This window comes from Equus przewalskii, chromosome 6, assembly GCF_037783145.1.
Source record: "Equus przewalskii isolate Varuska chromosome 6, EquPr2, whole genome shotgun sequence".
In the NCBI taxonomy this organism is placed as follows: Eukaryota; Metazoa; Chordata; class Mammalia; order Perissodactyla; family Equidae; genus Equus; species Equus przewalskii.
The window spans coordinates 13503562-13527880 of record NC_091836.1 but is presented as its reverse complement, the minus strand read 5'-3'; the positions used below and the strand labels follow the sequence as shown (position 1 = coordinate 13527880).

General features: G+C 33.3%; 1 protein-coding gene across 4 annotated transcripts in view; it reads right to left on the bottom strand.

Annotated features, from left to right (window-relative positions):
- The window catches only part of DYNC2H1 (dynein cytoplasmic 2 heavy chain 1), a 290676-nt gene that overhangs the window by 189361 nt on the left and 76996 nt on the right, over positions 1-24319 (bottom strand). For all 4 annotated transcript variants that reach the window (XM_070624815.1, XM_070624816.1, XM_070624817.1 and 1 more), the window contains 12 exons: positions 22876-23006; positions 21149-21397; positions 20450-20558; positions 17707-17820; positions 16481-16623; positions 11878-11962; positions 9676-9830; positions 8039-8176; positions 3110-3223; positions 2366-2526; positions 1338-1461; positions 435-556 (listed from right to left, as the gene is read on the bottom strand). In XM_070624815.1, coding sequence (XP_070480916.1) covers positions 435-556; positions 1338-1461; positions 2366-2526; positions 3110-3223; positions 8039-8176; positions 9676-9830; positions 11878-11962; positions 16481-16623; positions 17707-17820; positions 20450-20558; positions 21149-21397; positions 22876-23006 — 1645 coding nt within the window. The remainder of the gene's footprint in view (positions 1-434; positions 557-1337; positions 1462-2365; positions 2527-3109; positions 3224-8038; positions 8177-9675; positions 9831-11877; positions 11963-16480; positions 16624-17706; positions 17821-20449; positions 20559-21148; positions 21398-22875; positions 23007-24319) is intronic.

The window sequence follows — 24319 nt, the reverse complement described above, 5'->3', positions numbered from 1 at the left end:
TTCTTCTTTTGCTCTGTTTAATACCTAATTTATTGTATTTATTTGACTCATCCTATGTCTTAACATTGTCAAGTGCCTTTTTAGACATAGACAAGAAATAAATCCACAGGGACCAGCCTAGTAGAGTAGTGGTTAAATTTACACACTCCACTTTAGCAGCCCAGGATTCACAGGTTTGGATCCTGGGTGCAGACCTACACATCACTCATCAAGCCTCAGTGTGGCGGCATCCCACATAAAGTGGAGGAAGATTGGCACTGATGTTAGCTCAGTGACAATCTTCCTCAAGCAAAAAAAAGAAGGAAGATTTGCAACAGATGTTAGCTCAGGGCCAATCTTCCTCACAAAAAGAAAGAAAGAAGGAAATCCTTATATAACTAAGTCATCAAATTGACGAAAATAAAAGAATTGTTTATATTTTATATACCACTTACAATTCTAATCCTGCCTGTTCAGTTTCCAAAGGCTGAATTCGTTCCAAGACATGGGAATACTGGACATTTGCTTTAACCCAGGCAGCCAAAGGAGCAGCTGCAGTACTAGCACGCTTAGCATTCTGAAAAAGTACATCACAAGTTATCCAGCATCCTAACTTAATTGCAAATAAAAGCAAAGTTAATTCTAGTATATTTTACTTAAGCACCTATTTAATAATTTATCCCCCAAAATGAAGTTTTGGGTGTATAGCTAAAATAAGGTGAATTGTTATTTGATTAAGATATCTCTACTTTTTGCTTCAAAATAAATCTTTCTGAACCAAACACAATCTTTAAAATAATGACTTTATCAACATAAAAACGCTGTTAGTCACATTTATTACCAATATACATCTGCCCACAACAATGTTCAAACATCAACTCTTTCTCTTCTGTACATGGGCTAATACATCTTTATTACATAAAAGCAATTTTGAAATTATTAATATTTTGAATAAGGGATCTAAAAAAATACGAGAATCATAGAAGTTAAACTACTCACTGAAATTGGATACAAGTAGTCTTTAACAGATTCTGTTATTTTATGACAAGTACACAGGAAGAAAGAAAGCATACCAGGCAAGCTGTAAGTTAAAAAATGATAAACTGGGAACTTACCATTAACAGCAAATAGTAAGATTCAAAAACCACTTAAGATAATCTGCACCCCACAAACCTGGATTCCAGTTTACCTAATTCTGCTGGTGAATTCTTTCTATCTATAATACCTACAGCTTATTTTTCTTAACTTTTAGTTTTCAGGCAATCTAAACAATCGATAATGAAAAGTCATCACATTTTAACAAGCAGAATATTATATAGCATGGAAAGGGAATTTATGGCATAACTGTTAAAAATTACCTTTGGATCAAAAGATCCTTTATTTTTAAAAAGAAGTTCTTCAACACTCTCTCTTATTTCCCTTGGAATATTTCGTGCATCAAAGGTTGCTATGTCTTCTCTCACACCTCTTTTGGCAAGGAAACTAAAATTAAAGCATAGTACTTCAAATGAGTTAAATAAAATTTTCTATTTCTGACAAAAATGTCAATTTAACAAAATAGTGTATGCAATACTTTCAATCTATTAGTCAACAAAAAATAGGATACTAACGTATGTAAGCTTCTAATGTACTATCCATCATTTTTCATAGACAACAAGGAGGAACTCCAAAAAGATGTACAACAGCTTTTCTAATATTCTGTTACTAACCTGGAGCAGTGAAATGAAGGAATTCCAATCTACCCACATCCCCTTATGTGAACTACTGGTTACTCATATGTTCTAAGACATGCAAGAAAATTTTATTCTTTTTTCTGACTCTTTTTCTAAGAAAGTTATTTAAAGTGCTCCTCAACCTAAATCCTAAAATGGAACTGAGTATCAGCATAAACTATAAGACCATTGTTATAATGTGAAACCTGAAGCTACATGGCTGCATAGTTAGTTATTACTCAGCCTTTTCTCTTCCAGCATACATCTCTCTTGTATTATTTATGGGGCTCTTGCTTGCTCTCTGTCTCTGCCAACAGTACAAGACTCTTTGAGAATAATAACTGTATTTTCCTCATCAGTAAATCACAGTAAACATAATGCTCTACACGGTGTGAGGATCAAATAAATGATTATATTTATTTAGATGCTCTTAAACATTTTAAGGCATTCCTTTTCTCCTCTTTTGACACTTTTAACAATCACTTTGGAGAGAGGAAAATATAGATCTTGCTATATGATTGCACAGAATATCTTGAAAGATCAGGGCAAAGTGTGTAATCAGGTAATCAGATGAAGTTTGGTTTCAGAAGCAATATAAGAAATATTTTAAAATATGAAAGAATGTGTAATTCATTGGTACAATAATAAAATTTTTCACAAATTCAAAAACTTACCTTTTCATGCTCACCCAAGATGTATCAAAGATACCCATCAACCTTAAAACTCCTTCAAGAATGTCTCTGATTACATCAGGTGGCATACGCAGTGAGCGAATTTCTGAAAGAGATTCTGGCCTAATGTTTCCAACTGCTAGCTTAGCTTCGCTGACTAGAGGCTAAAAGACAAAAAAGACATACATTGAAAAAATATATACGAAAAGATCATTAACTCTTTACAAATTATTGAATATTTGTCATTTTTTAAAAAATGACTCTAGTCACTAATATCCTTTGTCTTCAAATATCAAAATGCTTTAAAACACACGAAGTACCAAAATGTTCAAGTTGAGAAAGTAAGAGTTCTTGCCACCAGAACTGCAATGGTCTAACTTGGAAAATCTGTTTTGAAACAATTTACCATTTTCAAGAGGCTCTTTATATTCTAAGATTAACTAATTAATTCTCGAGAAAAAGAGCCTAGGAGTTTGTCTTAATTTACCTACGATTCTCTTTTTTTCCTCTACAGTCAAAACAACATAGTTTATGGAAAACAAAGATTATTTTTAATTCCCATCAGTTGATTTGCTTCTCTTGGCAGATTTTCCTTCCTGCTTCTCTTTTATAAATAATATTCTGGTTAAAAGCCACATTTGATAATATTATTAGAAAATAACTTGAGCAAATGATGCTTAAACTCCTAAACACACCTGGTAGTCAAAAACTTAAATGGTCTTACAATGTTTCCTTTTTTAAACTTACGTGTACTTCTTTCAATTCATCTTCAATTTTGTTTTTTCTTTCTTCAATTTTAACAACTTCTTCTGCTATTTTGTGCTTCAGTCTTTCAAGTTCTGTCTTTTGCTCACTAGCATCCTACAGGAATATTTAAATGGCATTCCAATCAATTTTAATGTACTCAATATTTAAAAGCATAATACCAAAAATATGTTACTCTAAAATGACATTTTCTATGGAATGCTTTTCCAATGTTAATTGACACGAGAATCTAAAATGTCTGGGAAACCAATGATATAATTTAACTGTATTTACTATCAGGAAGTTTCCATGCTTTATTTGTTTTATTTTTTTCTAAACAGCAAAGCAGTAAATGCTTATTATATAAAAATCAAAAAGTCAGAAATGCATAATTTAGAAAATGATGATAATACACATTTAACACTTGCAACGAACAACCCAGAGGTTAGTACTATTATGCTCATTTCATAAATGAGGAAACTAAAAATAAATTCTTCTATAACTCTAATAGTAGAGACTAATAATTCTTAGAGACTAACTATAGTATATTAGAACTTTGTGTTTCTATACTTTTAGAAAAAAATTAATTGAAATGATGACAATAATATGATGGCAAATATATTAACAAAAATTAGTAAAGATTCAAAGAACACTAAAGTATATACCATGAGCTCTTTGCTCACAAATGCAAAAATCAAGGGTCTCATATATATAAAAATGCTTGAACATTATGTTTATATTTGGTTTATTTATACTAATTCAAATACCAAAGAGGAAATTCATCAAGAAACCTTTCAAAAGTCCTTACAACAGTATTTCTCAACTATATTATAATCATTCAGGGAGCTCAAAAACTTAATGCCTGGTGTCCTACTGCCAAATATGTTGATATACTTAACTGCTTAATGTGGGTGTAGTTAGGGTACAGAAATTTTTAAAGACATCCCAGGTGGTTCCAAACTACAGCCAAAATTGAGAATCACTGAACCAACCAACCTTTCCTTATATCCCCCTCTGACCTTCAGGTACCTTATACATCAGCTCAATTGGAATTTTCCATATTCCACAAGCATTTCTACTTTCATATCTCTGCTACCACTCCTAATAGGGAAAGTTATTTTCTCCTTCTCCACACATCAAAATCTTCCCTAAAGGCCCAGCTCACTTGATCCTTCTTTTACTAATTTGCCCTTCCAATTGGAAGTTATCCCTATTCTGAGTTCCCACAGCATTTAATTTGTACTTTCCTTATGTCACAGACCCAGAGCTGCAAGCTTTAGAAGTTGCACAGTTTGGTACGCAAGCTATCTGTCCAGACTACTGTTTTTTACAAAATAACATAAATGTCTGCTATTTATAATCAAGCAAAATTATTAACTTACAATTTGAAATGCAAAGTTATCCTTCTGAGTCTGTTAGGCAACACAATTAGAGCTATAGTTTTAGAAAAACCTCTTCTTGGAACAACCCAGAGAAAGAGCAGCATAGTAGTCAATGTATATTACTAATGTTCACCAGCTGGAGAGTACACAGGCACACATAGTGCTGAATATTTTCCTTTTGGAAATACACAATTATCAACAATACTATATGTAGCTTTCACTTTTTTCATATTTCAAATTATTCTTTAAAGGTAAGAGGTATTTGACAAATATTTTTTAACAATAACAATAGCTGACTGCTTTAAATAAACATTCACATTAATTTGGTTCCAAAATGCCTTGAGAAAATAATTATGCTGAAGTTTTGCAGTTTGAAAATTACATTTGATTTTCTGATATATTACTTACCAGGTCAGGTACTCAATAAAATTATCTGGAAAAACTGAACATGTACATAATCATCAATTATGTGGCAATGTTATTGCTTTTGAAAATTTCCCATAAGCCAATGGATTTATTTTGACATATCAGGTGAAATCTTCTTTAAATTATGTCATTTGAATCAGTCCAGGTAACCTTCTTATGGAGCTCACAATACATAAGTCCCCTTCCTACTCAGATTTCCAATGAAGATTGACCACATGTAAAAAGCAAGTTTCTTTTGTGAATAAGTGAGAATAAAGCAATCAAGTAGGAAAAACCAAATAATAAAATATATTTGGGAAAGAAGAAAATTTCATAAAATAGCTTCTGAGAGCTAAGTGGAAAGAGACTGCAAAAATGAAACAAGAAAAAAAGACACTGCCAAAAATAAATATTTTGAGGTTAAAAAAATCTCCTGGGAAATAATATGACAGAAATGAAAAACTCAATAGGAGAACTAGAAAATAAAGTTGAGGAAATTTTGAAGAATGTACAGCAAAAAGAGAAAAAAAGGTGAGAAAATTAGAGAATCAGAGCAGGAAGCCCAACGTCCAAATAATAAGAATTCTAAAAAGTGAGAACAGAGAAATAGAGGGAAAGGAATTATCAACAGAATAACTGAAGGAAATTTCCCAGAACTGAAGGAGATAAATTTTCAGGTGGCAAGAACCCACATGGTATCTGACACAGTGAATGAAAATAAACCTAAACCAAGGCAGATTATAACTTTCAGAACAATGAAAACAAAGATCTAAAAGATTTCAAAAGAGGGAAAAAACCAGATCACCTTGAAAGTATCAGGAATTAAAATAGCTTTTGAGTGTTTTATCACAATGGAAGCTATAAGAAAATGAAACAATTCCTTGAACGTCCTGAAGAAAATGTATTCCAACCTAGAATACCATTCTCAGCACACAAATAACCAACCAAGGACAGAGCAGAATATTCACACACATGTGATCTCCAAGTTTACCTCCCATGGATCCTTTCTCAAGAAGCTTTTGCGGATAGACTCCACAGAAACAAGGGAGTAGACCAGATGCTGATGAAGAATGATCGATCTCAGGATGGCCACTGTGACCAGGCAGAGGCATCCAGTTAAGAGTGAAACAAGTCAGAAGCCTCTATGAGAGAATACTTTAGGTGGCTAATGAAAACTACAGAATAGCTGATGCTTTTTGAAATCTTGGAAGAACATTTAGAAAAAATTTTAAACACACAGTTCATTGAGTCATACCACTCCCCTTCCTGACTAACAGGAGTTTGGAAAAAAGTTACCTGTCAGAGAAATTAAGTCAAAGAAGCTCTGGACTTGGGATTACCACATACAGCTAAGGACTAAGATGAGGGCTCATACTGAAAACAAGGGGAGTACATTTCTCAAGGTCTAATGATGGTGAGCATCTTTTCAGGTCTTTACTGGCCCTTTATATGTATTCTTTTCATAGAGGATTTGTTCAAACCTTCAGCCCATTTTAAGTTGGATTGTTTGTTTTATTATCATTAAGTTGTCATAGTTTCTATATATTCTGGATACAAGTCATTTATCACATATGTTTGGAAATAATTTCTCCAGTCTGACTTACCTTTTCATTTCTTCAGAATTTATTTCAAAGAGCAGAAGTTTTTAATCTTGATGAAGTCCAATTTTCAATTTTTTTCTTCTATTTTGGTATCATATCTAAGAAATCTTTGCCTCACTCAACATTATAAAGATTTTCTCCTTTGTTTTCTTCCAAAGTTTTATAATTTTATGCTGTACACTTAGATCTATGATCCACATCAGGTTCATTTTTGCATAAGTTGTAAGGTAAAGGTCTGAGGGTTTTTCTCTCTCTACATGGAGATCCAAACATTCCAGCAGTGTTTTTTTTAAAAGACTATCCTTTCCCCATTTAATTGGCATTCTTGTTTAAAATCAACTGGCCATGTATGTGTAAGTCTATTTCTTGACTTCATAGTGTTCCGATGATCTATATGTCTATCACTACACCAATATCACACTGCCTTGATTACTGTAGCTTTATAGTAAATCTTTAAATCATACGTCCTCCAACTTTATTATTTTTAAGACTTTTTGTGCCATTTAATTTTATTGAGATATATATATTAGTCTCATAAATATTGAAGTTAATTCAAATAAAAGGGACATTAGACTTGAAGTAACGTCAATAGTCACCAACATAGAGACGGGGAAACATATTTGAGACATAATCAAGGAGGTAAACTAACAGAATTTAATTATTCACTAGATATAAGGATTGAGGGAGCAGAAGTCTAATATAATTTGTAAGTTCTGTTCTGAATAATTAGCTATGTTGTAGTACCATAACCTGAGGAAAGGAATACGGGAGAGGAAAATTACAAGTTCAGTTTTGACTGTGTTTCAAATTGTAATACTCATGGGACTTTCAAGAAGATATGTCTAACAGATTATTGGGTATTTGAGTCTGAAGCTCAGAAGAGGGATTAGGGCTGAAGGACAAAAATGATGCAATTGGTGGTAGTCAGTAGGCAGTTGACAGTAAAAAGTAAGGTAACAGGCAAGAGCATCCTGAGAGGGCATGAGGACATGTAAGAAGACCTGGGCCAAGAAAGAACTCGGAGGAATCTCCTTTGAAAGGGTTCAACAAAAGAAGGGCAATAGCAAAAACAGATATAATAAAAATATAAAAAATATCATGAAAGTGTAAATAGAATGAATAAAGACTAATTTTGTAAATCTTGAGAATATTAAAGGCAGGGAAAACCCTTGAGCCCTAAAGGAGATAATTTTAAGAAACATAAAAGGAACTATATCAACTTAACTAGCAGAGGATAAGCAAATAAAATCAACTATAGACAAATCTATACCAATTAAAAATGTTTATATTTTTATATTTATAGGGTTTAGGTAAATTAGTATATGATGAATGGAGGAGAATATAGTTATGATTTTAAAACAACATGTGAAAATACCACGCTGTTCCACAAAATCTCAAGTACACAATACCATCAGTCTGACTCAGCAGAGACAAGCAATATTTTTTAAATTTACGTAAGTAAAAATGTTATTTCTCACACTGATGAACATCAGGCATAAATGTCACCCTATTGTTTGCAGTTCTGTGCTCACTCTAAACATTACCTGCATTGATACTGTGATCTCTTGAAGGGCAGCATCTGCTTCATCTTGCTTAGTTTTAAGTAATATACTTTGTTCTCCAGCTTTTCTGTTCAATTCATCCACAAGAGCTTTAGCTTCATTTAGTTTAGATACACCAGCCTAAATCAATAAAACATCAGTTGGCCATATTACAAAAAAAGGAATTTTATACATGCACAGTAAATAAAGCCTATAAGAAAGAATCAAGCAAAAGGGTAAATATGTGCATATGAGACATTTGCAAGTGGACTTAGGTTTTCTCTTATTGCTAATTATAATGATTTATTCAACTATATACCCATTAAGATGTAGTAAAAGACTCTACAGAGGCTTAAAAGAAAAACAGATTTTAAAGCATGACAGGAAAGCTGAACAGATCAACACATACTTGGTAGCTTAAACACTTGGTGTTTTACCCACTGCAGTAGACAGGAGATAAAATAGAAAACAAGAAAAAAACTCAGTAAACCTTTTCCATTTTTCAGTCTCATTGACGAGGTAAAAGGACTCAAGGGCCATGCTTCCTATACTGGACATGATTTGGTTTTGTCTGCCCAGTACCTATCTTTTTATAAGAGACTGCCTCACATATGGCTCTGGTGGGCTATCATTCAAAATGCCTTACCTATTCTTTGTATGGTTATTTGACCCTGGCCTGGGCATTATGGTACCCCATCCCACTGCCCAAGAATTACCCAAGGAATGGACATGAAAAATATTCCCTCTCTTCTATAATATGAGTTGGGCTTTTGTCATCTAACAAATCAGAAGATTTGAGGAGACAGCAATGGCGAAAAAGGAATGCAGTCAATATTTATTGAGTACCTAACATAGAAGACAGGCATCATGCTGGTTCCTTACACATGTATTTTTATCTAATACACTTACAACTACCACTGACCCAATTAAACTGCAACTCAGCAAGTTTAAGTAATTTACCCACAGCACTATAGAGGACTAAATCACAAAATCAACCCTCCCAAAGCACATATAGTTAGTGGCTTAATATAAATAAAAACGAGTCATTAGAAAGAAGAATAAAGATCACTTTGTCAATTAAGATAGATCCTAGTTTTTACACCAACAAAGAGAAGCTAGAACTTTGGAGAGGAAATGCTCTCTGACAATTTCTGAGGCTGGCATTTTAATGCCATGTTTAAGTTTAAGCTCTATAATTAGAGAAACAAAACGAAAACTGTTCAGAATGTACTAAGTGAAGTGACATGGATAAATATTATTTTGTAAAACATAATTTTAATTTTAAAGGTTATTATAAAGCATAATCTTGGACATTACCTTTTAATTAATAATTGGCATTTCTGAATTTCTAAAAATGCTTTCATGTGAGACTTTTAAAGACAGCACCATAAGCCATCAAAAGCATATAAATACCATCTAGTGAAGAAAAGGAATAATTATTGAATCAAAAAAACCCAAAAAAACTATTACTATGACCTAGTGGGCAATATAGGTAGGTAAGGGAGACTGTTTTAAGGCATTTAATACAGTACAATATTTATTTATACTAAATATATGCCATGGGCAACATGGATTATGGACATATATAATCCTTGTTCCCAGTATATAGATAAAGTAACTCAAGATCACCAATATTGTACCTGCAAATGACTTTGTCTTTTCAGTAATTCCTTTTTCTTGCTGCTACTAATGGCAGAATACACATGTAAAAAGGTCATATATCGGCTTGGTGTAGCACCATATGCTTTACAGGATTCATGAATTAATAAAAATGATTTTAGAAAATCAGGATCAACTAGAAAGAGACAGAAAACAAAAATGACTTAATATATGCATGATCCAGCAAGAATTAGAGAAAATAATCTTAACTATATTTCATACCAGATATTTCCCTCAAATAACTATAAATATGAGATATCATCTTTGCTTAAAGTACACACGCATTCCTACACATCAATTCGCAGCTCCCATTTTTCTTATGAACTTTGAATTATTTAATTTCAGTGGTCTTGATCCTTCCACTGTTATATATTTCCCCTGAACACTTTTACTGCTGCAAGAAAAAACTACAGATTGTCATAGCATATAAATTAATTGGAACTATGTAACATATGTAATCCAGAAATAAGCTCAATAAAAGCTGCTTGAATGGAAAAGAGATATCAACCCAAATAACACCAATCCACTCCCGTTGACACAGGAAGAAACAAGATTTCAAATGCCAAAAAATTAAAAATAAGTTCACATTAGATTCAACATATCTATGACCAAACACATGATCTTCCTCTCATCGCCTCAATCTACTTCTCTCTATATTCTCTACCTTAGTTAATAAAATCAATGTCAAATGAATTTTCTAAGCCAGAACCCTGAGAAACATCCTTGACTCCTTCTTCCCTGTATGCCACAGCCATTACATAACCAAGCCTTCTTTGGATTACTTCCTAATATTTCCCCAAGGCCATTCCTTCCTCTTAGATTACTGCAATAGCCTTCTACTGTGGTCTAATTGCCTTCAGTTTCTCCCTACACCAATCTACTTTCCAATAACTGAAGAAAAGGATGGATCTAGAAATTTCTGTTTCTAAAACAAAAATCTGGTTACATCTCTACTAAATTTCCCAATTACCCCAGATCGTCCGCAAGTCAGAATCCAAATTTAGCACAACATGGAAGGCTCTTCATTACCTGTCTACTTTCCCTCTTCATCTAGTATTCTACTATTTATACGTTCTATGTTTAAACTCTTTATGCTAATTATAGTTTCCTAAAAATGCCTATTTTATTTCTTCAAGCCTTTTCCATGCTAGTCACTCTAATCAGAATACCCGTTCCTAATTGCCTGTCTGGGCAATGTCCATTTCCTATGATATTTGTTAGTTAGAGGTTTCCCTTTCTAATGCACTTCATATAAAATTCTACCATCACTCATTTTGCTACGTCAGAGATATATGTTCATATATAACATAATTCTTGCTATCACTAGACTATGAGCTCCTAAGTCATGTCTAGAATCCAGCCCAGTATCTAATATAAAACAAGTTAAATAAATATTTGATGACTAGATGGTTAGATAAATAAATGAATGAATATGCTATGGTCTAAAAGAAAAATAAAGACTACATTCAAAATTAATTTGGAACTGGAGAAAATAATGAGACTATGATAGTTAATAAAAATATTATGTCCAAGGGCCGGCCCAGTGGCGCAGCGGTTAAGTTCGCATGTTCTGCTTCTCAGCGGCCCGGGGTTCGCCAGTTTGGATCCTGGGTGCAGACATGGCACCACTTGGCAAAAGCCATGCTGCGGTAGGCATCCCATGTATAAAGTAGAGGAAGATGGGCATGGATGTTAGCTCAGGGCCAGTCTTCCTTAGCAAAATTAGGAGGATTGGCAGTAGTTAGCTCAGGGCTAATCTTCCTCAAAAAAAAAAAAGAAAATATTATGTGCATACACAAAGAATATCATAAAACTTTTTCATGCATGAATTGAGTGCTATGACATATCTAAGTGATAAACTAATATGGAAAGTTTAGGCTATTAACCAAAGACCCTACGCAATATAAGCAGGCCCTTTAGATCTTTCATGTCAAAAACATGATTTTTTAATTTCTTAAATTCAAACAATAGATATTCTGTTAGGTCCTATATGAAATGACATAAACATTAGTTTTAAAAAAAAGAAGGCTTTAAAGTTTAGTTTGCATCAAAAGAAATCTAACTTTGTTTAGCATTACTCAAATCGATAATGATTGTGAATCTGTATTGGATCTGTAACATTAGAAAATCGCAATTATTTCACAAATTAAAATCAGATAAAATCAATTTCATCAAACTACTACCTGAATTTTTTTTCTTTTCTTCTTTTCTTTTTTTGTCACTATATTTTTCCTCACCACCTGTTTCACTGAATAACATTTCAGGTATCTAAAACAGAAGATCATTTCTTTAAAACTCAATTCAGTACGAAAAAGTTTAAATAATCCAGTATCAGAGGTTAAACACTTCTAACACACACAAAAAAGTATCAACTGCACTTTTCTTCTAGGATTTTTTCCAGACTAAGAGAAAAAATAAATGTAGCCATCTTTAGAAGACATTATTTCCTAGACAAAATTTTGACACATATCAACTATTAATTGATTGCAAATTAATGATATATAGGGAAAGGCTCCAACATCTCACTGAAAAACGATGAGACTATACCAGATAAAAGAAATTACAATTTGGATTGAATTAGAATATAACCACAAATGCCATTTAAATCATGCAATAATAAAAATTAAATGTTTTATTTGGCATCAAACTAATAAAATGCCTTCATGGCATAAAAGGATACACAAGGATTCTTAGCTTTCTTGAATAAAAAAATAACTAAAAGTAAATGAAAATAATTCCATAATTGATAATTAACAATTTCATAACTGATAATTCTAAAAACTATCCATTGTCTAGCTATAGCTAGGTTTTTGCCACTATTACAAATAAGAAAATAAGGTTTCATAAACAGACATCATTATTATTACAGAAAAATGATAATCTTTATGAGTAGTATTTTAAAAATATACACAAAAAACTTAGTTTTCTAAGAAAAAAATTAAAGTAGTAGAACACTGAAATTTTAAAATTAAGCCAAAAAGCTTCAACTTCTTTTACATGATACACTTAACATTAATAGCAAGAAGCAGCACAAGTAATCCAGGTAATTAGGTCAAAAAATCATTTTCTGAATTTCTCAGACAGAATAAAATGTAAACCAAAAGATCCCTTAACTAATGGAGAGCTTGAAAGTGCCATGGGTCTTGAGGCAGAGACCATGGTTTTTTCTCAAACACCTTCACTGATTTCTGACAAAACACTCAAGCCTCTGTGAGAATATCTGAAATTTATCCTTTTAAAGCAATGGAAATTTGTTTCTTTGGAAACTCACTTTCTTTAAAATAGTCTATCCCTTATGTTAATTGGGTTGATCAGGGTAAACATTTCACAACATATAGATATATCAAAATATCATTATGTATACCTTAAACACACACAATTTTTATTTGTCAATTATACCTCAATAAAGCTGAAGGGAAAAAAAATAAAAAGTCTATCCCTAAATAATATCCTACACTAGTAAAGTTTTCCTGCCTGGATTCACCTATACTTCCCTTTGCCTCCACCTTGCCTCCTTAGAGATGAAAATGGCACTTTCTAAAAAGAGTTGAATGAGTATATTAACCCTATTAATTTCTATTAATACCATCACCTCTCAATTCCTTTAATTTCTTTTTCTGTCATCTTATTCACCACTTTTCTCAGGTACTCACCCCCACCTCAAACGGTCAGACCCTGAGAATATGTCATTAACCATAAGTGAAATCATTCCATAATCTCACTTTGAAACATCCCACTCTTCTATCACTATACTGCTATCTTCCCAGCACATTCCCTTTGCAATCTCAATAATCCTCAGACTCCACTAAGATCTACAATCTATTAATTTGACCGTCTTTACACTGTCATTCACCATCTTTCTATCACAATTTCTCAACTCCCTTGGTCCTCACTTGCTTTGTCATACTCGAGTAGCAAAGCCTCAATCCTGGTTAAGTGCAAGTCACACCTATTGCAGGTCTGCACTTGTGAGTGCACATAAGACTAGAGAAAAAACACACAATAATGCTGACTGGCCTCAATTGAACTTCATGATCATTAACTCAAGTGAACCCTTAATGCCACCTATCATAGTCCATTCTTCTAAACCTTTCACTCTTTCACTCTTCCAAACTACTATTTTCCATATCCTCTTGTATCTCTTCAAGACTCCAAAATCTCTTCTCTCAACTTTTCTCCCAACTGATAAACTTACTTCCTATTTCACTGAGAAAATAGAAACAATCAGAAGTTTCTGAAACTTTCCAATACCACACCTGCCAACGTACATGGACCTGTGTTTCTGTACTCTGCTTTCTTTCCTTTTATTATGGATGATGCTTCCATTCATCTGTGCACTAGACCCATATGCTGTCCACTACCCAATGATAATGCTCCAGCAGTTTTTCCCTGTCTCTCCAGTAACATATGTTTTACTTCCTTTTTGCATTCCCGACAGCATATGAACATGCTATAGTTTGTCCCATCTTAAATTTTTTTAAAAAAAACACTATTTTTACTCCCTCTCCCTCCAATTACTGATCCATTTCTCTCTTCTACTTTACAACAAAATTCCTCAAAAGAGGGGACCATATTCACTCTCTTCAATTCTCTCTTCTCATTCTTTCCGAAACATGTTCCAATATGTTTTTTTTAACTACTAACTGAAACTGCTTTATCAAAGTCACCAATGACCTCCATGTCGCTAAATCCAATAATCAATTCCAGGCCTCATCTACTTTCGTGTGTCATAGTTCATCATTCCTTACTCCTTTGAAATGCTGTCTTTGCTTGGCTTCTTGGCTTTGCTTGTCCTCACGTTCTCGTGGTTTTCCTCCTATGTCCCCAGCTCCTTCTCAGTATTCTTTGCTGGTTCTTCCTCTTCATCTCAGCTTCTTACATTTTTTCCTTTAAGATTGGCACCTGAGCTAACAATTGTTGCCAATCTTTTTTTTTTTTCCTTCCCAAAGTCTCCCAGTACATAGCTGTATATTGTAGTTGTGAGTACCTCTGGTTGTGGGATGTGGGACACCGCCTCAGCATGGCCTGATGAGCGATGCCACATCTGTGCCCAAGATCCGAACCGACCAAACCTTGAGCCACTGAAGCAGAGCATGTGAACTCAACCACTCAGTCACGGGGCTGGCCCCTCATCACCACTTCTTAATGTTAAAGTGCCCCAGGGTTCAGTCCTTGGATCCCCTTCCTATTTTTTGACAACACTCACTCCCTTGGTAACATCATTCATTCTCATAGCTTTAAATACCACCTAAAGTCTGATAATTCCCAGATATTTAATCTGTATGCTTGATCTTTCTTTTCTCTGAACTCCAGACTCATATATCCAAATGTCTTCTCAACTTTTGCAACTTGGATGTCTGACATCTCATATTTAACAAATCTAAACCTGAAAGCCTCATATTCTCCTCTCAAAATGCCCTTCTCACAGTCTCCCCCTTTTCAGTTGACAGTTATTCCATCCTTCCAGGTGCTCAAGCCAACATACTTGGAAGTATTCTTGACTCACTTTCTCTTATACATTCTATAATGTGTCAGCAAATCCTGTTTTATTTACTGTAAAACATATCTAGAATCCGACCACTTCTCATCACCTCCATCACTACATTCCTAGTGCAAGCCATTCTTTTCTCTCACCTGGATTATTGTATTAGCTTTGTAACTGCTTCGACCTTTGCCCTCTATAGAGTTTTTTCAGCCCAGAAGCCAGAGTAATCCCATCAAAACATTACAACAATGTTGCTCAAAAGCCTCCAAAAGCTCCCTTACTTCTTTACAGGAAAAGCTAAAATTCTTATAATGGCTTAAAAAGTCCCACCCTAACTGTTCTCCTCTTACTTCCCTGACCTTATCTCCAACTACTCTCCCTCTTAATCACTCTGTTACAGATGAACTGGCTTCTTGCTGATCCTCAAAATCACTAAGTGAGCTGTCATCTCAGGATCTTCACCTAGAAAACTTTTCCCCAGATATCCCCCAAAAAAGAATGTAAATTTCACATGGGCAAAGACTTTTGTCTGTTTTTTCTCTGCTATATCCTCAACATATAGAATAGTGGCACATATTAAGCAACCAATCATCATTACTTCTTAATGAATGCCTCTAGTTCACATGGCCTCCTTAGACTATAACTTTCTTCTCCTCTATCTACTTACTGAAGTCTATCTAAAATATCATCTCATCTGTAAAATCTTGTCTATTATCCCAAATTACACACCTTCCTCTGAATCATGATAGGTATTAGTCTGTATTTTAATTATACAAACACAAAGAAATGAATGCTTGAGAATATGAATATCATTCAGAGACAATATTGAAAACTATTATTTATTCAAACAAAGCAATATGAGAAGCTTCTAACTAAGACAGTGCTATGAGCCCACACTTTAAATCATCTCCCTCCAAACAGATAGCACAGCAATTATACATTTTTTAAAAGGGATTTAAAATTTTTTTAATTTAAAAAATTGCTAAAATTATTGCTGTGATGTTCTTATTTTAAGTTAGCCTGTGATGGGATAGTTAATGAAATGCATAAAAATTTTAAAGTACAATAAATATCTCTGTGGTCCTTAATTAAGAAAATCTTCAACCTAAAATTCTATACTCAATTAAACTATCACACAAGAGTATGAAGGAAATAGAATTATTTTCAAACATACAAGAGATGTTCAGTGTCAAGAATAAGGTAATATTATAACAAACACCAAAGGGAAACTATGAAAATCAGTATCTTCAAAAAGAAAATGTGCTTATTTTTTTACTTCCATATTTAAATGTTAAACTTACCTTCTTCATACTGCTATCTGACCAACCTTCCATCCACAACACCTGGCATTTCTTATGCAAAGCTGGATTACTTTCACAGTTTATTATGAAGTTTAAATTTGCAGAATCCATTATCAAGACAATATGCAAGTTTTGCTGAATTCCTAAAACATATATAAGAAAATTATAACCATGGAATACTATAGCAATAATAATTGCAGAAACCTATATATGGTCTGGTTTTATGAGATTAAAATTTTCTGAAATCGAATTGTAGGAGATGTTTGTTAAAAAGAACAAGCTGTGAAACAGTATTATGGTATAATTTTTATTTTGGTTAAAAAATAATTGTGTATGTGTTCATGCTAAGAAAAATAATCCAGAGGATATTCACGAAGAAGATAAGGGTATATACTATATTGCTATTTTATACGTTATTTTTCAAATGTGATACTGGATTCTATTTTATAATCTTTCACTCAAGGATTTTTGTTTCAATATTCACAAGCAAAATTGATCTCTGGCTTTCTTTTAGGAGAAATATCTTTTCCCTGTTTCAATATCAATGATATTTTCCCTTCATAAAAAGAATTTGGAGATTTTCCTTGTTTCTATATTTCGAAACAGTTTAAAATAGCATTGGGATAATCCGTTTCTTAAAGGTACGGTAGAATTTCCTTGTAAACTTGAAAGAGAGGGAAGGGAGGGTAGCTATTTAACTTTATTTCATCAATAATAAATGTTCTTTTAGGAAAAAAAAGAAGATCAGTGTAGTAGTAATGTCTGCATAGTGTTACTATTGCTTTATGTTCTACTTATTCAGTTTTAGATATCTACAGTACACATAAAACTGCTTCTATAATAATCCAAGGTCATTTAGTTTTTTAAAAAGAACTATAGAGTCTGGCACAACTGAAATAGTTCCATAATTCTCTAAAGTAGGAGGCACTAAGCACTAAATTTACCACATGAAAAAAAGACAGCAAAGTAAATATTCCAAAGAACATTACACTTTCATCTTTCTCGTTTGCTAAAATTTTGAAAGCATGTTTTTATTATAGGTTAGCCTTTAGGCTACTTGTGTGTTATCTTCTACAAGCACCATAAAAAAGAAAAATGTATAAATTACCAAATGGACCCAAGATTTAACATACCTTTCCAATCTAATGAGAAAATAAGGCAAATTAAAAGGTATTTATTTCACATGAACTGAGTTTGAATTGATTAATGAATTCTATGTCACTTACTATATGTGAAGTAATTGAAGACCGGTCCAAAAAAACCATCTTGTGAAGCCTGATCCTTAAGAGGCAACAGCAATGGCTCTAACTCTTCAAGAGTATAGAGTCCAGGAACTTCACCTACAGAAGAACATTGCATTTCTTTTGAATTTTAGCTGCATTACACTAATTCAAAACACATTTTACATACATGATACTTTTTCTATTTTTGTATTAAATAATCTGCCCTTATTCAATCTTTATTTCCAAAAACACACAAATCCTATCACCTCTATATTACTCACAAATCTACATCTGTACCCTTCATTTGATAAAATTTAAACTCCTAAGCAAGCCATTCAAGACAGTTCATCATCTAGCCATTTATCTGCCTTTGCACGTTCTTCTCCATCCCTCCCCTACAAGACCTTGTATTCTAGCTCAATGGACTTCATGTTCCATAAATATAATGAAATACTCCTTCTTCCTGAAATACATACCCACAGTCTTCCTCTGCCCCTTATCTTCCAAAACAATTACTATTTATCTTTCAAGACACTACTTTGTCAACTGTTATGCCCATGAGCCTTTCCTGATTATCCATATGCTAAGTAAAGCACTTTTGTCTCTTTCACAAAATATCCAAACATATCTCTGTTTAGCATTTATCATATTATTTAATAATGAATGAATTACTTCCCTTTCCTGCCCAAATAGATTCTGAATTCCCAGAGGACAAATATTTGATCATGTTCAATATTAACTTTCGAGTGTTCTTAGCAAAGTATCTGGGACATAAATATTTATGAGATGAATGAATGAATGAATAAACTTGGACTAGAAATCAGGAGAACTAGTCCATGGCCTGCTATCAAGCAACACAACGATGAAAGGCAAATCAAAGTTGATTAAGACTACAAGAATTTGATAGAAGGGCCTGAACCATGTCTCGTTCGCCACTATAAATCCAGTATTTAGAACTGGGTCTTGCACACGACAGGTGGTTAATAAATATTTGTTAAACCAATATATTTATAGTTTGCAAGAAATTATAAGATCAAGTGAAAATTCTTTTGCTACACATCCAATGCACTACATTCATGTATGGCCCATCAGCCTGATCCCTACTTTTCTTTAGGTGAAACTCAAGAGATACCAGACCAGTCCCCATCCCCCAAGCTTGTACATATTTAAACACACGCACACATAAATCTGCTCTATGTCTTTCTCTAAATTGCAGCCAAACCAAGAGGAGCCAAATTTGGTTCCTCAAATTTAGAAAAGAAAGCTAGCTCTACGTACATACTACACACTATAAAGAATAAGAATTTGAAATAGGAAAAAGAGACAAAGGCCTACTGAGTACTTTCTCTGGAAGTATTTTTCAAATACTTTTTTTGCCAAATGTTGCCAAAATTTAACTTGACTTATGATTTTTGTAGTTATATCTTGATAATAAAGGCCAATTTATCTTAAGATGAAAACAATAATTACTGTGTTAATGGTTATCTGGATGGTTGCTTTCACAAAACAAAACCAAAAAAAGGACAAAAAGCCTGCATATCTAGTCTACTAGTTTATCTCAGCCAACATGAACACGGTCTCCATCTAGTCACAATTCAAGCAATATGCAGGGATATGCACCTTAAAAATCAAAATAGGGCTATTCTATAAAAGGGCACAAACATTTCAAGCTTGCTCAAGACCTACCACTTTCACGACGGCATCACCCCTCAACTCTCCAACAAAAATTGACCTACCACTTGTCTAACTAGAATCCCGATCTGTACTTCTCATTTGGGCACTAAAGTATAGATTACCTCACGTTATAAATTAAATGTTTTCTTCAACCAAAGCTGTTAAATTCTAAAGAAAAGATTATTTCATTTCAGAGTCTACCTAGCATGATGCAAAATAAGCATTTAATGAAAACTGAGTCGAACATGAGCATCATTGTAACTTTGTCCTCAGGTCTCCACAATGGAACAACTCACACATTGAAACTAGCTTTTAACAAGGTTTACTGTACTTACATAACAAAATACTCTTGGTCCAAGTTTAAAACTAAACTACCTCATACCAATTCTATTAACAGTGATTACTTATTATAAAAAGATTCTAATAAATTTCATAAATTCTTCAGGAAAGGAAGAAATATGGGAAATGGCAGGTATTCTTCCAAGGACACCGCCAAAAAGGTCTAGTGGCTTTTCAGCGACAATACCAGTATACCTCTTTTTGAGAAATGACATCTCATATATCTGGAATATATCTGTATTCATATATCCATATTAAGGCCATATCATAATCATTCAATCATTCCACAAATGATGGACAGTGAAGTCCTATCAAATTTTTTGTTACAAATTATACATATTTCCTTACATGCTAGTTCTTTTATTTCTGTGTGTTAAAATTCTATGATAACAGAATTGCTATATCAAAGGATATGGCACATTTTAAACACAAGTACTGATTGATAACTTTCCCAAAAGTTTATAACAGATAACAGTCCCACCAAAAGTGTATGAGGGCCAATTTTTTGGTACATTCACCAATATTCAATATTAATAATCACTTTTATATAATTCTTCAATCCCTTGGTTTTATAAAAATGAGATTTTCAATTCTCCTGCTCTGAGCATGTTTAATCCCCTGTCACCTTAGTAAAAGCTATGCCAAAAGTTCTCTGAAACATAATTTTACACAAGATAATTTTACTTGAATAATTTTTACTTTCATTTTCTTTGAACAGAAATCATTCACTTGCCTGAAGATAAAAGGCTATTGATCATCTCCAAAAATGTCGGATGAACAAACTGGTAATCCTCCAGAAGTAAGACTACCTGCCGTGCTTCAACACCTGCAAGATGCAGCACCTGCACAGTAAGACAATATATTTTGGTACCCAGTAAATATTTTTGGCACAGTTAAAAATTCTTTTTCTGTATGTAAACTAAGTCATTTTTAACTTATTACATACATTTATTGCCTATATATTATATATACAACAATAAAATATTATAATATATTAAATACGTATTTGAGCAATCAAAATTAAAAATCAAACTTTAGCCAGATAGTTTGGAAAGTAAATCTAGTCCTTGAACAAATACTATTTGGGGAAAATTTTAATTATTTCACAGCTAGGACATTAAAACAAAAGGTAGAGGATCATTTTTATATATACCCACATACGTCCTATATAAATTCCCTCCTTTTGTTTATCTTTCATTTCCATCTAACATCCCATAATCTGGGGTACCTGAGAGCTATAAGTCCTAATAAGAACCTTTTCCTATCTGTACATAAAAATATGATTTTCTAATAATCATGGGGAAAATAATCATCAAAATTAAAATAAACACTATGTTGCACATCAGAGACCTAAAGGTTTTTAAAGCCTTCTAGAATAATAACTAATTGTGATTTAAAACCAAAATAAAGTAAATGATTGTGAGTAACTCACATGTTTGAGATCATTTTTGAACTGCTTCAGTTCATAGCCTCTGGAAATCTTTGGAGAAAACAGCACTGCTCCATGCATATGACTGACTAAAGAAGTGATGGTCCGACGACCCACACCACTGCGTCCTGCTAACAGAAGTGAACCTCCAGGAAAACTCAGCACTCTATCTATCCTAGACATATATTCCAGGACTTCTTGGAAAAGTAAAATATCGAAATTCTGGTTATCTCGTCCATAGTGAATAAGACCCTTTTAAAAAATCACAAAGAATATTTTATCATTAATATAAGCCCTAATTACATAATAAAAGCATTAATTATCTAGATTAAGATACTATATTTTTGGGGGCCAGCCTGGTGGCGCAGCAATTAAGTTCTCAAGTTCCGCTTCAGCGCCCGGGGATTTGCTGGTTCAGATCCAGGGAGGAGACCTATGCACCGCTTGTCAAGCCATGCTGTGGTAGGCATCCCACATATAAAGTAGAGGAAGATGGGCACAGATGTTAGCTCAGGGCCAGTTTTCCTCAGGAAAAAAAAAAAAGAGGAGGATTGGTGGCAGTTAGCTCCAGGCTAATCTTCCTCAAAAAAATAAACAAATAAATAAAAATATATTATATTTTTGACACACTCTAGAAAAAGGGTTAAGTGACTACATGTCATCTTACACTCTACATTTTATCTATCCAGTAATCCAGCTTTATGGCAATTTGTTAGGAAAAACTTACATGATGTCAAACAACTTCAAGCATCCACAATAGTCAGTTACTTTTGGATACCATTAATACACTAATTTACTAATACATTAGTAAACTGCAGTATGAGATAGCAGGTTAATTATAAAAATTTCAAAATCTCTGAAATTTTACCAGTTGTTACAAATCAAATCAGTGTGCACAGACCATAAAATGATCCCAAAACTCTAGAAACCTAGTGCCTAAAAACTATTTTGTGAACTCTTGTTCTTATGCACTGCTTGGGAAGGAATCCAAAGCCCACACACTTGGTATGCCCCGCCAGCAACTATGTGATAGAGTGAAGCAAGAGAGAAAGGACAACCAGACTTCATACATTTAACAACTTGCAACATTCCCAAACTTTGCAGTATTCATTGGAGGCAAATCAATCAGTTGAGCAGACCATGAAAAGCTTCTCTTAATATAAAATCCACACTAACTTCCAATACAAATATTAATTTTTAAAGCAATCATATATAATATTGTTTCTTCTTTATTGTAATTAAACTTAAAGAGAATTTTTTTAAAACCTCTCTAGGACAGTGCTACACAAAGTTTCAGTGACTTAGCGGTATCATCTACATCTGGGAGCCTGTGAGAAATTCGGATTCTTTGGGCCTCACCTATGGAATCAGAATTCTTCGGGACGGAAGCCAAAAATCAGCATACTTTCTGGTTCTCAAAGTGATTCTGATGCTCACTAAAGTTTGACCACTGCTCTAGCATGATTTCCCAATTAATATTAAGCCTCATTAATATTTCCAAGATCAGATACCTTATGCCAACCTGTATCTTAGCAATTTTACACATATCTGTGTAAGTACATGTGTATCTAGTTAGATCTGCCACAATGAACTAATTGCAAAAGATAAGAACTAGTTTTGTCTTTTCTATGGTCTTTCACTCCACGTCCTCAAAAAGCTTGCAATAAATATTTTAAAAATGACTATAATCATAACCAAATCCCAACTCAAATTCATGATTCTAATTATACCTTTTTAATAACATCCTTGAGATCTGCAGAATTTAGTTTTCCAAGTGGTTTTCCATGTGGAGGCAATGGCTGTCCTGGGGCTGCCCTTGTTCCTGAATTATGTCGTGCTCCCCACGTAACATAGAAACTATCTGTAGAAATATAAGATATTTTTATTTTATATGTGTCATTTGTAATAGGAGTATCAATAAACACATTGATTACTAAATTATTTTTAAGTTAATTAGTCCAAATAAGATTATCTATGGAAAAGCAAAGATAAATTACTTTAAAGCATGCCTTGGAAGATCAATAAGATCAGTAAAGATGCAAAGACCTTACTGCCATACCAAACTCTACCTAAAAAGTTACTGATGGTATCCCTATTTTATCTTTGACCCCCCACTTCTCTTTCCTCAAAAGAAATGGCTTCCTTCTAACTTTTCCTTATGATTCCCCCTTCTACTCTCAGTTTGCCCCATTTTCCTTTTCCTTCTCCAGAATCTCCACATAAAAGTTGTAGGTTAAAAATAACATAAAATCAGCAATAAAATAAAGTGATTTATATAAAATCGGCAATAAAACAATCTCAAAATTCTCCTTGAGAAAAAAAATATAGATTTATTAACACTACCAAGAGCCCTAGTTCTAAAATAAAAGAAAAATTAACCAAATTTTAATAAGAAAACAAAAATCCCATGAATCTCCCTTAAATTTGCCTATAGAAGTATTCCTGTTACCATACAAGGAAAATCTGTTCACCGTTCTACTGAACATTTCCAGCCCAATTCCTCTGGGAGACTGTTCCATCAAGTATCCTCCCTGTCACATGCTCAGCTCAACAGCCTTACCTTCCTTAGACTCAAGTTACTTCATGTTCCTCTCCTTCCCTTCATCATTACGTTTCTTACATTACCTTCTTATTATCTTTCTTCCATTATCTTCTACCTGCAGGAACCACTATATTAAAACTCTTATTTGGGAACAACACTACTGCCCTAATCATCAAACACAAATCTTCTTTGTAGTCATTACTCCAACATGACTCGTGTTCATCTCCTTCTTGAAGCTTTTTTCATTGGATCTATATGCCCACACTCATCAAGCCACAACCATTATTTCTTTTCAGCTTTCTGCTTATCCTTTACATTTTAATTTTCCTTGGGATCCAAATTCAGCCTGTTATTCTTTAATTCTAAACACTACCCTTGAATTATTTAATCTTATGCTGTGGATTAAATTATCAACTATTTTATACCAAAAACTTATACTACTTATCACTAGACAAGTCTCTCATGCTATAGTCTAGTCCCATATTTCCAATTGCTTAATAGACATAGAATACATGCATTCATTCATTCAACACTTATCTATAGAACATCTGTATTTAAACATTGTACTTTTGTTAGAGATAAGCAGACACTCAAAAAGTTTACAAACATTCAAACACACGTATAAAACTGAA